The 15,463-nt window shown below is 37.7% G+C and overlaps 1 protein-coding gene across 2 annotated transcripts in view; it reads left to right on the top strand.

Moving 5' to 3' along the window:
* LOC107722000 (phosphatase and actin regulator 3-like) overlaps window positions 1–15,463 on the top strand; it is a 56,931-nt gene that overhangs the window by 14,481 nt on the left and 26,987 nt on the right. For both annotated transcript variants that reach the window (XM_016530234.1, XM_016530233.1), the window contains exon 2: window positions 13,325–13,486. In XM_016530234.1, coding sequence (XP_016385720.1) covers window positions 13,325–13,486 — 162 coding nt within the window. The remainder of the gene's footprint in view (window positions 1–13,324; window positions 13,487–15,463) is intronic.

A 15,463-nucleotide genomic window follows, 5' to 3' on the forward strand; every position in this document is an offset into this window, starting at 1 on the left:
TGTGATTTACATTTAAATGAAAATGTATAATAGTTAAAGTTTATATTAAATGCAATTATTAAGAGGTTTTTTTTGACCCACTCAAGTAGGACTTACATTACATTACACTTAAGTGCATCTTTATATGTAAATTCATAATTGTACTGTCTTTGAACAGTACTTCTGAATGTACTCCTAAGCATTTATGATAAACTAAAATATACTTCAATGTCATTTCTAGTTTGAATGTAATGTATTTAAATATATTTGTAGTTACACATTTGACGAACACATGATGAAGCTGCAATTTAGTACATGCTATGAATTTAGTTGCGCTTTAGTATGTTCGTCAACACATCAAAATAAGTGTACAACAAGCACAACAAAAGATTATTAAGACATGATTTTAAATGTATTTTAAAGTCAAACTTTTACATTGACTTTATTACAAAGCACACTTTTTAAAAGTGTACTTAAGTGTGTTAAGGAACAGGCATGAAAGTGACTCTCTTTATACACAATTAAGTGGCCTTTTATTTCATTAATATTATATTATCTGCAAGTACAGGCTTTTTTTTTTAACATACTCTAAAGAATTGATGCACACTACAAATGCACTATACGTGCTAAGCTCACTTCTTTTTCACAAGTGGTTGACCACTATGGCTTTTTCAAGTGTTGTTAGCCAGTATGGTCGCAGATTTCATTGTCACCAACATAGTCCATTAATTCAGTGTTTCCCGAAACCATAGATTGGATCAAACATTGATTGGATCTCAAATGCATATGTCACATAATTAGACTTTCATCTGCTCTTTCATTTCTACACTCTGGGTAGCTTTTCATTTTTGTTTACAATATAGTCAGTCGTGTACGTCTCAGATGTGCTGTAATTAAATGGAGAGTTTCTCATAGTTTCCTAACAAGAAAAACTGAGAGTGTTCCTTGTTTTCCTCTGCAGAGTCTGGCAACCCTATAAGACATCCGCACATCATTTAGCTGCTGAATGGCTACTTGCATTATGGTCACGACAGCAGTTGTTTGCCTCACAAACTGCTTGGATTTCATTACTTTTACTGTGGTGTCCAGTAGCTGCAGCATGTTTATAACTAAATCCTTCTGCAGTCAAAATGTGTCGTGTGCACTTCAAGCAAGCTGTGTGGAACGGAGTTTAAACATATTCACAGAAGACATAGAATGAATTATTTCCATGCCATATTTGAGACATTGTCACAATCAGACGTTTCAGTTTTGATGCATCTGTGTATTAGTGGTTTGCTGAAGCACAGCACTGCAGTGGCATATACCGGTTTCATAAGTGCAGTTTTGTAACTGCTGTTCTCTTTCTCTGTGAGGCGTCTGTGCTGCTCAGGAGAGATGGAGAACATTTAGCCCTGTGGAAGTGAATGATGCATTAGTCATTAGTCATTCTCATGCTCACCTCAGACTGCTGTAAGGCTCACTGTCATAGAGCTGGCTACTTTCCAAACCTGTGGCTGTTTTATCCGTCTCAGAGGAATCCCACATGATCTTTCTCATTACCACATACGAGACTATTGAGCCTCTGGTTACTGGTGGCGGTGGAATACATGTCTTTTTATGAGCATGATTTAAGATGTATGCTTTGAAGATTTTTTTAAGTATTGTTATAATATAATAAATAATATAACTCATAAATATTATTGTTTAATTAAACATTTAAATATAAAAGATTACCATTCAAAAGTTTAGGATCGATTAAATGTTTTTGAAAGAAGTTTCTTCTGCTCACAAAAGCTGCATTTATTTGATTAAAAATACAGTAAAAACAGTAACGTTGTGAAATATTATTTCAATTTAAATAACTGTTTACTGTTGAAATATATTTAAAATGTGCAATTTATTCCTGTGATGCGCAGCTGAATTTTCAGCATCATTCCTCCAGTCTTCAGTGTCACATGATCTTCAGAAATCCTTCTAATATGCTGCTCAAGAAACATTTCTGATTATTATCAATGCTGAAAATGTTGTGCTGCCCAATATTTTTGTGGAAACCGTGTTTCCTTGTTGAAGTTCAAAAGAACAGCATTTATTTGAAATAGAAATCTTTTGTAACATTATCAGTGTCTGTACTGTCACATTTGATCAATTTAATGCATCCTTGATGAATAAAAAATATTACTGACCCCAAACTTTTGAACAGTAGCATATCATATAAGCAAATTTAATTACCGGTAATAACAATCAAATTAATTGTTTGTAACACCACTGTGCTACTGTATACCCTATAAATCCATGATTAGTTAAAGTCGCGCTCACTTTCCTCCCTATATTTCCTGTCTCTATGATTAAAAATAACAATAAGCCTCCCACTCAAAAACATTCAAGACAAACAAGCACACATGAGGCTGTTTTGCTGCAGAGTTAAGCTTGGGAAATGATGCTGGATGACTCAACGCTTTCAGACATACCTCTACACAAACACAAAACCTTTTTCTGCTGTGCTGCGCCCCTTTGATGGCAACATTTTGTGTTGAAAATTACTTCCATGGGCACATTCATATACATTTATTTTTCTTTGTGCATTAATTGAGTCGATATGCTGTCAATAGCTTTCTGGAAAAAAACAAACAAAAAACACTTCTGTGGAAGTTGCTCAAAGGCGTGTTTCAAAGGGAATGAACTATTGATACAGAACGAAACAAAGTCACAGTCTGGCATCCTGTGTGAGTCGAGGCAAATCACATTCTTCCATATTCATCCCTTCAGTCTCTAAAGTTCAGCATGACTGAATTCCCAAGGCCTGAAAGAAATGCTGAACTCAGTGCCGATGCATATTTAATGCTAAATGTAAACACTATTGCTGTTGTGTGTCTGCTGACAGTCCTGGGCCATAAATATTTTGTATTCTAAATGGTCAAAGTGTGGTTTTAGCACAGAAAAATCAATCATAAAGCACTCTGCAGTTCTGTGACAGTAGATATATTCTTTTGCATACGCCTGATGCTTTGATTCATGCCAGACATCTACTCTGATGTTGTTGACTCCATTCCCATGAGCCCGACAACCACTGAAAACTTTAAACAGCATTTATGCTGCACCGACCGCAATCGATTGTGTCTGTAATACAATATTTCTAAATATTGACTGATCTCCATTACAAGTCCTCAGAGATACTTTCTCTCTTTAATGCGACGTTACTTACCGCTACAGTCTTCAGACGCTAGTTAACTTCACTTCATCCTTGTCAGTGTTCATATTAGCTCTGAACGATGTGAAATCAAGAAGAGAATTAGATTCTGAGCTGCTGTCACAATAAACAAACATTAAATGCTCAGTCCAGAGGAGTCTCGATCCATGGGGGACTCCCATTATGTGGTAATTATGTACACAGATCAATGTGATGAAACATTTAAAAAATTGGACCACAACTAATCAATTTTACATCATGACCTAGTTTGTGTTGCCAATTTGTTAGCAAGCCAATGAAGGCTCATGAAGAGATGGAAGCAAACAAACCTCTTGACATTTTCCTGTACGCCATCAGCCTCTCATCTGCTCTCTTGGATGTTCAACATACTGTTATTTGCTATAATAATGTAGCTGTGTTGGTGATGTTATGATGGTCATTTAAAGGGACAGTTGGACACCCAAAATTATATTTTTTCTTTTTCTGTGAGACACAAAAGAAGATGTTCAAGCAGACAATCAACTTCTTCTGAAGCCAGATTTCTCATTTCTACTCTTAAATGCCATAATCTCTATTCAGAATGATTGCTTTCTCTGCAGCAATTCAGGGAGTCATATGTCCATCAGCACGCTCTCAATAGCGTTAGTATGATGTAAACAAGCAGTCTTGGCACTGAGGAGCTGCAGCCGACATCTGAGTGTGAAATAAAGCAATTCATTTTGTACTGAACATGATTTCATAATTAAGCCTATGTGACTCCAGATGTGTAATGAAAGAGAAAATACTTTTCAAAAACCCAGAGAAAGAGCCGCTGAGTGTTTACCAGTTAACTCATGTGCCCTTGACTGCATTGCAGTCTATTATGAGATGTGACATGTTAATGGGTGGTTTACATGTTATGTCCCATCTAAACCAACATTTTTCTCTTGTCTTATATTTTTAAATAGTTATAATTTTTGCAAAGATACATAAAGCATGTTATGGCTTCAGAAGAATATAGTGCACATATGCTTTTATAATGCATTTATGCAAGAATGCAACCACACATTAATGAAATGAAATGCTCTTTCGCTCGCGCGGTGCTGGGTTATTGTAGGGCGCGGGATGATGCTGCGCGCACGTGAGTGATTCTGCTGACGGAGCGCTGTGGGAATGACTGCTCGCTTCTCATCAGTGATAAGGAATGTTTTGTCATGTTCATGGAAGCAGGGAAGATTCAAAGTCCAGCTGTCCTTGTTCTCACACATTTTGATCGTGACACACACAGACACAGCAGAACGTGCTGAACTCTTGAGCGTCTGCGGGAAGTTACTGAAAAGACACGTAAGTGCATTTATTATGGAACATCTATTCTATTGAATTCATCACAGTTTATTTGTTATGCATGAGGAAAATATATATTTTTTTCTTTTTCTGAGAGTTACTGACTGAGCTTGGATGTAGTGTGAAGTAGCATTTCAAATATGTTCTAAATTTGCATTTAGGCCTACATTATTTGCACCAAAAGCATAATTCATGCTAAATCTGACATGCTTCGAATCAAAGCAACGTGCAGAATTTGAGTTTTAACTATAGCAATCGCAACTGAAGACCCTTCAGACATTCACCAAGATGTTGCTTCTAAAATATCAGTGCCTTGTTAGCCTACTGTAAATAACAATAAAGATGTGTGGGGGTCGAAAAACCCACTACAACCATTATTTCACACCCTGGTTTCATGGTCAAGGGAAGAGTCTTTTTGTATTGGCTTCTGTTGAAGATCTTCCTATTGATTTATTTTCTCACAGTCTAATAACAGAAGAGGTCTTGTGCAGATGTTATGAAACACTCAAGCAGCGTACAGAGAGAGTACGGAAAACACCAGATCACCTTCCTAATTCAGGGAAAGCCGTGTGGGGGTTCATCACGTGGGGTTTACTCATCCATTTTTCCATGCATATATACAGTATATATATATTTCGATATGAATGACATGCACTACATCTCTCCAGTCGCTTCTGAGCATCCCATGATAAATTCTTCATAACAACATCTAGAAATTATAAATAGAGGGATGCCTGGTGTGTGTTCCGCGGAGCTCAACTCCGATTGGCTCTCGTGGGTTTCTAGTCGCTCTGCGTGGCAACAGCCTCCCCATCCACCCAGCAACCCCCATTAGTGATGCTGCGCCTCAGAGGGGCTGAGCTGCAGCATCCAGAGGAGTCGTCATGGCAACGGCGCTCTGACCCTGGGTTGTGTTTTAGCTGCAGTAACTAAAAGGCTTGACCTGGATTCTGCACTGCTGATTTAGGAAGACATGAACAGCTGACCTGCTTTACATCGTCTGGGCTCTGTCTGACTGCACCACACCGGCATCTTGGAGAAATCTACGCTGCATTACATCCTCTGCTCTCTATTGAAACGTTACATGTGATAGCAGTGATGCTGAGCTTTTATATAAATGCATTACATTAATGTGCAGTTTGTTGAGTGTGATACATCGCACAGTGTTGATCTTAGCTACTACATTCAGCATGAATAAATGTCGACAAACATAAATGATTTTGTTATGGTTATGTTTTTTTTTTGTTTTTTTTAAAGGAGAGCTTAGCTGGAAGGGGAGTGTGGTCCTTTCCATCACTAATATTACAGAGATCCATCCCACCACCCACGTGCTGCCATGCTTTACCACATACTGTGATAATATTTAGCTGCATCAGAAAGAACCACACCACCCTTGGCATAATAAATACAACAAATGCAATTTTATTTTCGTCAACGATTTTTTTTTATATCAGCCTTCAAACTACAGAAATTGTGCCCTTTTTTGATTGCACTGATCCACCATAGAGCGGTGTGTGTGATGCATGATTCATTGTAAGCTTTCACTAAATGAAGCATCAAATTATTGTATTGTTTGTTTTACATTACTGATTATATATTTAATGGTGCCTGCTAAGGCAAGCATTTCTATTATTAATGCTGAAATTTATTAATAGCCTACTTTTAATTTATTAACACCAAGAACGGTAACTATATTAGTGTCCACACAAACAGACTGTAACATTCTGTTTATTATAAGCATGTGCTGCAGTTTTGTCATCTGCCACTTTAAATGCTCTTTAAAGTTAGGTGGATTCTGATCGGCTGTTGTTATTATTCATCAGCTGGAATTAAAAAAAAAAAAAACGATTCCAACTATATTCTTCCTCTGTGCCATTACTGCATATAGCATCGCAAAGCTGTATGGTTGAAACTACTGCTCTTATAGTTTCTAGTTAGTGTGATCTGGACTTAAATAGATCATGCTCTTAAGTAAGATTAGCAAATTAAAGATGCAATGCATTATTTATTAGATCACATTAACGCATGCACACTCTTTAAAAACACAGCTTTCATTCTCTTGACAAACTAAAATATGTAGAATGATATATATATATATATATATATATATATATACTGTATATATCTGACAGATATTGATTGTACTGCATGTTAGCTTGTGCTTAAGAGCATGATCTATTAAAAACCATATGCTATGCTAACAAGAAACTGTGCTTCAAACAACAGCTCGAGAGCTGTAGTTCCAACCACGCAACTTAGTAGGTAAAAACAAAGACTTTAGATATATAAAGAGGGTGCACTTATATTACTAATGAATGGAAGAGTGCAATGCACAATATGGCGGAATAGTCCCACTTTCTAAACAAAAGAGCCAATCGCTAATTGATGAAGTCATTGTGTCACTGCAGCTGCTTTTTGAGTCTCCGGTTGCTATAGGAACAGTCAGCGTCCTGAGACGCACGCCCAGAGCTGCACATGTGCATTGGCTGGTCTAGTCTGAAAAATATGCTTTTTATAGTGAAGTGAAGTGACGTGTGGCCAAGTATGGTGACCCATGCTCGGAATTTGTGCTCTGCATTTAACCCATCCAAGTGCACACAGACAGACAGACAGACACACACACACACACACACACACACACACACACACACACACACACACACACACACACACACACCGTGAACACACCCCCAGAGCAGTGGGCAGCCATATTGCAGCTGCTACCGGGGAGCAGTTGGGGGTTCAGTGCCTTGCTCAAGGGTCTCACCTCAGTCGTGGTATTGAGGGTGGAAGAGAGCATTGGTTTTTCACTCACCCCACCGACAATTCATGCAGGACCTGAGACTCGAATCCACAACCTTTGGGTTACAAGTCCAACTCTCTAACCATAACCGACTGCGCTAGTTATGGAAGAAAAATAATGATAAATGTCTTTGAAACAAAAAAGCATGTTGAAAACTGAAAAAAATTATGCATTGCATTAACAGTACTTGCATTTTAATGCCTTGTATTTTCAGGGTTTGCATTTTTAGGGTCTGAAATTTAACATAGTTGTTTGGATATTTCAATTCAAAACATTTCACACACATTTTCCCCGTGAAGCCACATGTAAGCAGCTTTCTCTACCAAAGGAGACAACTATGTTAAATTTCAGACCCTAAAAATGCAAACCCTGAAAATACAAGGCATTAAAATGCAAGCACTGTTAATGCATTATTTTTTCAGTTAGTGCAATTCAACATGCTTTTTTGTTTCAAAGACATTTGTCATTATTTTTCTTCCATAGTTAGTTGAGCATAAAAACCATTTATGAGACAGTTGTTTTCAGATTTCATTGATGATCTTAACTATGAAATTTAATCATAAGCATGGCGAACTGTTTTGGAAAATTTGATGTTTCCCCATTCAAAGAGATGGAGGAGCTGCACTTGCATGACTAAAATAGCTGTTTGAGAGGCGTTTCAAAGATCGCCACTGAGTGAAATGACCTGCCTCATTAAAGGGACTTTGGTAAAAATAACTTGTGATCATAGTTAGTGTTGTTGTTTTTTTTAATTTAATTTTTTTTATTGGAGTGTTTTTGAAGCTGCAGCCACCAATCTGGATAAGCTCACAGAGACTGTAACTTCATATATCAGTTTCTGTGAGGATATGTACGTTTCCTACCAGGACATTCCTATCATTCAACAATGATAAACCATGGTTTACTGGGAAACTAAAACAGCTTCGTCATGCCAAAGAGGATGCTTACAGAAGTGTATAATCAGCCAGAACTAACAAAGGAGATCAGAGTGGCTAAAAAAGCTACTCAGAAAAGCTGAAAAAAAAAGCAGTTTTCAGCCAAGGACCCGGCGTCAGTATGGACTGGTCTAAGGAACATCACCATGTGCACCAGCCCCACAGTCTGTGGAGAATCAACAACTGGTTGACGATCTGAATGTGTTTTACTGCCGGTTTGAAAAGCCCAGTCTCACACCCCCCACCCTCTCTGATCTGCACTTCACACTGAAGGCAGTAGAAATGTGCTATATAAGAAAATAAACTAAACTAAACTAAGCTAAACTAAACCCTGCACTAATACCCCCCTGCAACCCTCTCCCTCCCTCTCCTACCATTAAACCTGCACTTAAGGTCTGTGTACAGGACGTGAACTGGGTCTTCTGAAAACAGAAGACTAAAAAAGCTTCAGGCCCAGACGGTGTTTAACTGCTTGTCTAAAGCCTGGGACACACCAAGCACCAAGCTTTACATTTCATATCTGCATCTTGTATATCCTTGTTTCGGTTTCTCCTTTTGATTGATGACTATATGCTATTGATAGCTGCTGATATAGACAGTTAATTCCTCTCACGCAGGCGCAGAATGCACTTGTTAGTTTGCAGACGGCTGTAGTCTGAGCGGTGTGTTCAAGTGCAGCTTTTTGGTCCAGATGCTTCACCGTTGGCTTTTGTTACCGCTAGTTCTTTTAAGTCAACTTGGTGTGTCCCGGCCTTAAAAGTCTGTGCTGACCAACTGGCCCCCATCTTTACACAGATCTTCAACAGATCACTGGAGCAGTGTATAGTCCCCTCCTGCTTCAAACACTCCACTATCATTCCGGTCCCCAAAAACCCAAAATCACTGGACTTAACGACTACAGACCTGTCACTCTCACGCCTGTGGTCATGAAGTCATTTGAGAGACAGGTGTTGGACCTGAAGGACATCACTGGACCCTTGCTAGATCCTCTTCAGGTTGCCTACAGAGCAAACAGGTCTGTGGATGATGCACTCATCATGGGACTGCATTATATTCTTCAACATCTTGATAGACCTGGGACTTACACAAGGATCTTGTTTGTAGACTTCAGTTCGGCCTTCAATACCATAAGTTCTACTTCTGTTTTACTGTATATTGCATGATTACATTTTCTGTTTTTCTTATACGGTCGTGGCCAAAAGTTTTGGCAGTGACATAAATTTTGTGTTTTGCAAAGTTTGCTGCTTCAGTATTTGCAGATACAGGTTCTCTATGGCAGTGGTTCCCAATCGTGGTCCTGGAGAACCCCCAACACTGCACATTTTAGATGTCTCCCTATTCAAACACACCTGATTCAACTCATCAGCTCATTAGTGAAGACTCGATATTAGCTTCTGGGCCAAATCCTGACTGATGGCGATCCATTCTTGCCTTATTAGTTCTCATGTTGATCACAATTTGTGGGCTTCTGCTTGTCCACTCGCCTTTTGAGGACTGACCACAGGTTCTCTATGGGATTGAGATCCGGGGAGTTGCCTGGCCACAGATTCAAAATTTCAATGTAATGATCTTCGAGCCACTTCTTTGCTTTGTGACATGGTGCTCCATCATGCTGGAAAATGCATGGATCATCACCAAATTGCTTGTGGATCGTTGGAAGAAGTCGCTTTTGCAGAACGTTTTGATACCATTCTTTATTCATGGCAGTGTTTTTGGGCAGAATTATGAGAGAGCCCACTCCCTTGATTGAAAAGCAACTCCACACATGGATGGTCTCAGGATGCTTCGATGTTGGCACAACACAGGACTCATGGTAGCGTTCACCTTTTCTTCTCCGAACAATCGATTTTCTAGATGTCCCAAACAGTCGGAAGGGAGCTTCATGAGAGAAAATAACTTTGCACCAGTCTTCTGCTGTCCAATCCTTGTACTTCCTGCAGAATTTCAGTCTGTCCTTGACGTTTTTCTTGGAGAGAAGAGGCTTCTTTGCTGCCCTTCTTGACACCAGGCCGTTGTCAAAAAGTCTTGGCCTCACTGTGCATGCAGATGCTCTCACACCAACCTGCTGCCATTCCTGAGCAAGCTCTGCACTGCTGGTGATAACAAGAACACAATGATTGGAAGTGCTTCTTCCCTACTTTTATAGCAATCAGTTTGCTCTTACAATCTAATTAATATGGTAGGGATTAACCTGACTAATACTCATTACACTTTCACATGTGCTGCTGATATGATTAGTCAATTAATGTTAGCTGGTCATTTTGTGTCTGGATAAAAAAACAGTGAAGTTTTTCTTTTTTGTGTGAAAAGTTAATTTTTTGGCCAATGAAGCTTTTAGCAATTATTTCAAATGCATCTGATCACTCTACATAATAATCTAGAAACAATATGAATGAACACCACAACAGCTTAAGCAGCAAACTTTGCAAAACACAAAATTTATGTCACTGCCAAAACTTTTGGCCATGACTGTATTAGTGTTATATTTAATCTCTACTGTGCACTATCATGTATGTCTGCACTGTCTGTAATTTCTTCCGCACTCAAAGCAGACAAATTCCTTGTGTGTGTAAACATTCTTGGCAATAAAGCTCTTTTTGACGTTTGGAAAGCCCACCCAGTTCTTTAGCTGGCTTGCTAGTTCCTTTTTTCCAGTGTTGCATCGTACTATGGGGGAACACACCCCAAAATATCAGAGACTTATATATATTATATACATATAAGTCTCTGATTGGTTGGATCGGGGATGAAGGTTGAACACCCCTGATCTAGTATAATGATAGGAGTTTTGCACACATATTATCTAAAGAAAGGATTGTAGAGGATTGGTTATAATATAAATGTATTATAAATTAGTTTACATCCGTCACCATTCCTTCTGATATTAACAGGTGTTAGTTGATGTTGTTGTTTAATTTTTGTGCGGTTTTAGGTGTGACAAACGGAAGAAACAGACAGAGATAGAAGCTCTCAGTGCTGCCCACGGTTCATCTGCACTCTTCCTGAGGTGTCAACTCTCCATCTCAGCCAGACTGTGTAGGAGAGATGCTTCTATTCCTGCTCCGTCACAGGGTTTGAGTCTCCAGCAGCGCTGCAGAGGCCTGTCGCTGCCTCATTACGGTGGACCCGGTAACTCTTACTCAAAGGGTCTTGTGGACGCAGTCAAGTCATGTGTTTGATGGGGTTTGAGACAGATTGATCCATTGGCAGCCTGTCTGCTAGATTGATGTATGGAAGTTGGTGTGGATTTGAAGTTCATCAGCTGTCAGTGAACCGAGGAGCATTTTGAGCTGCAGGACTGACTTGATTTCCGTGGGTAATCCAGGACTGCCCTTTAAAACAGTCAATTGTTTGTGTGTTGGTGTCTGTGCAGACCATGTGAGACAGACATAATGCACAGCTCTGTGTCCACTGCAGTTTGTCATAGAACAGGATTCACCAGAAATTTAAAGAAACTGGTGGCTCTTCATTTGAGTAATACAGTGGCATGTGCCAACGTGAGCTCTTCTGCATGTGATTGAGCATAAAGTGACTAAGAGCTTTCAAAAAACAAAAGTAATCCATGCAACCTGTAAACTAACTTTCTGTACATCATTATTCACTGAACTTGCCATATAAGTCATGTGACTAGTAAGAAACCAATCGCATTTGGAAAAATTAGCATCAAGCCTGGTTCCATCTGTTTTCACATAGCATGTTTGAAAATGTGCAAACACAAACGAGAGTAAGGAAAAAACTGAAAGTATTGTCAGTTTTTTCCTTACAGTGCTATTGTATGTTTTCAGAAGACTTGGAACATAATGAACAACTTTTCTTGGTGTTTTTCATCTTGTTTTAGTCATTTTTTATTTTAATTTCAACGGAAAAGAGCAGCATAAACATTCTTCACAATTTCTCTTTTTGTGTTCTTTGGAAGGAAGAACATCATTCAGGTTTCAAATGACATGAGGTTGAGTAAATAGCAACAGAACTATCAGATTTCAGACTAACAGATCCATTTCTGGTCAGTTTTTCATGTGTTTCTTTAGATTTTGAATTAAAACTAATGTTTTGCCTTAGGGGAGATGACCCATATGCTGTTCCACCTTGGTAAACAAATCGTGTTGGCACAGCAAATGCTCACCCATGTGTCCTGAGATTCGACACAGGCCTTGTTGACACCATTCACTCCCCACAGAATATCATTGGCTCTTACAGGCCCCTTTTGCAGCTGTTATTAACATCCGTCTCAGGTGGTCTGATGTCAAGTGGGCAACACTAAATACTGGTGTAAACGGGATCCAAAATGCTGTCAGTAGCTATGTTCACATGCACCCAAATGGATCAATAGAATGGAAAAGCCTTCACGCAAACACCTCAACGAATGAATTTGGTAACACTTTATTTCAAGGACCAATTCTCGCTATTAATCAGCTGCTTATTAGCATGCATATTACTAGCACATTGGCTGTTTATTAGCACATATTAATACCTTATTCTACATGACCGTATTTTAGATCCCTTAATCCACCCCACATCTAAACTTGCCTTGCTAACTATTAATAAGCAGCAAATTAGGAGTTTGTTCAGAAAACTCTCAGTTAATAGTGAATATGTGTTCCCTGATCTAAAGTGTTACCATAAATTCAGTTTTGAATGGATTGGAAAAGGTGGTGTAGACCTGAAATAATCCAATCAACAGGATACAAAAATGAAGCGTATAAACGCTCGAATCAGTTTTCTATTCAGTTTTCACATTGTTTACATGCAGTGTACGTCTTACGAAAGTGCAACCGTTTGTTTTCATCTCACATCTTTTGACCTGGTTAGTGGAAGAGACTGAATATTTACTAATTATTACTAAAAATAAGTTCTTCTGACATGTGTGTCAGGATTTGTCATCACCGCAGTGGCTTTCACAGGCTCTAAAGGCGGCAACTGCGTATGCACTGAAGTTTTGTTTGGAATACATGTCATGCACATCGCAACATTAAGGGTTCATTTACACTGAACTTTCAGAATCTGAAATCGGACTGGATGCAACTGGATATTAATATCAGGAGTGGACAGTTAGGCTTTAGGTTTAGTAGTAGCCTTCTCTGAGAATGTTTTTGCTTGTCTGTGTTTTTGTTGTAGATGTAATGGATCAGCACAGAGCACTTCACTCTGGTTGTCTTGTGTCAGGGGTCCGAACTCCCCCCATCCGCCGCAGCAGTAAACTGGCCAGCCTGGGACGCATCTTCAAGCCCTGGAAGTGGAGGAAAAAGAAAAATGAAAAACTGAGACAGGGCTCTACAGGTGAGTTAGAAAAAAAAAACAATCTAAATGTTATATAATATTTTATTAAGATCACATGGATAATTATTTCCCCATCAAATGAATGTCATTGCATCTTAGCTTTCATGCTATTACACTATATTACTATAATTTCAGTAATAAAATGAGTAGTTCCTGACAGGTTAATGAAAAATGTAAGAAAAATCACTCAAGCAACAGTGTGATTAATTTAAATATCAACAGGCAATAAACAGTTCAATTGTTCAATAAACAAGAAGTCAATATTGAGTAACATTTTAGACACAGTAGTGCAAGTGCAGATAATTTCAAAGCAGAATGGTAGTTTTTTTCTCTCTCTCTGAATGAATCCAAATTGGTTGGATGAATGATTCAGTGATTCAATCATGAAGACATCTACTGGTGTAATGTAACCCGCAGAAATACTGTCTGAAAAATCCTCACATGTAGTGCATGAACTGATAGACTGTCAGAAACAAACAGACAAGAAATAGTGGAAAGCTGCTTGTTTAGTCCAAATATTTTCTTTATTCATTGATATTATACCGCAAATGGTGTTAATAGACATACACTTGTACTGAACACTGATCATTTCTTTAATAAAATGAATTTTGAAAAATTAAATATTGACAATAAAATAAATTGTGTGTAATAATTTTACCATTTAATAAAAGCTACAAGACACTAGAGCAATGGTTCTCAACCTTTCTGACTGTCAAAGACGTAACGTACAGAAACTAGGAGTGCCAATTTAAATGAGTTTAATTAAATATTTAGATGTTTATATAAATATTATTTAATTATTAAAATAATTTACATTTTATTTGCAATGTATTTAAAACATATTATTTAAAAATAATTGGTTTAGATTTATATAAATTGTTTTATTTAATAATAACAATAATAATAATAAATTTAAGTAATTCAATAAAATATTTATAAATGATCAAAATTTGTATAAATTTAAACATGTAATTGTTTCAATTATACGGAGCCCCGCACATGGCATGCAGGAAAAAAATAGTAGGCTAAATTGTGTGCACGATTTACTATTTAGTTCCCTCAATTTATAAATTGTGCGCATGATTTACTAATTAATTCCCTCGATTTGCTAAATCATGCACACGATTACTATTTCGTTCCCTCGATTTACTAAATCGTGCACATTTACTAATTCGTTCTCTCGATTTATAAATCGTGTGCACGACTTAGCAAATTGAGGGAACGAATTAGTAAATCGTGTGCACAATTTATAAATCGAGGTCTCGATTTACTAAATCGTGCACACGATTACTATTTCGTTCCCTCGATTTACTAAATCGTGCACATGATTACTATTTCGTTCTCTGGATTTACTATTTCGCTCCCTCGATTTGCTAAATTGGGCACATGATTACTATTTCGTTCCCTCGATTTGCTATTTCGAATCCTTCAATTTGCTAAATTGTGCACGATTACTATTTCATTCCCTCGATTTGCTAAATCGTGCACACGATTACTATTTCGTTCCCTCGATTTGCTAAATCGTGCACACGATTTATAAATCGAGAGAACGAATGAGTAAATTTTGCGCACAATTTATAAATCGAGGGAACGAAATAGTAATCGTGTGCACAATTTATTTATTTTTTCTTGCATGTCATGTGCGGGACGCCGTACAATTACATGTTTTATTACCAATGCATTGTGACTTTTCTTGTCATTTGTGATTACAGGGTTTAAAAAATATATTATTATTATTATTATTATTATTATTACTATCATTTACTCACAAATAGCAGTTTCTACACAATAAAATGTTTTAGAGCTTTACATAACTAGAAAAATGTATAATTTATTATAAAAATGTCTGTGACATCGTTCTTTAGTTGTTACTTTATTTCAAAGTAAATCATTTTGTTCAAAATCAATTATAATTGTTCAACATTTTTAATTTATCTCATGCACTTAAGAATGAATTTTGACAGCCCTAAGTTCCAT

Source organism: Sinocyclocheilus rhinocerous, unplaced genomic scaffold (genome assembly GCF_001515625.1).
Source record: "Sinocyclocheilus rhinocerous isolate Xijiao unplaced genomic scaffold, SAMN03320098_v1.1 scaffold5048, whole genome shotgun sequence".
Classification (NCBI taxonomy): Eukaryota; Metazoa; Chordata; class Actinopteri; order Cypriniformes; family Cyprinidae; genus Sinocyclocheilus; species Sinocyclocheilus rhinocerous.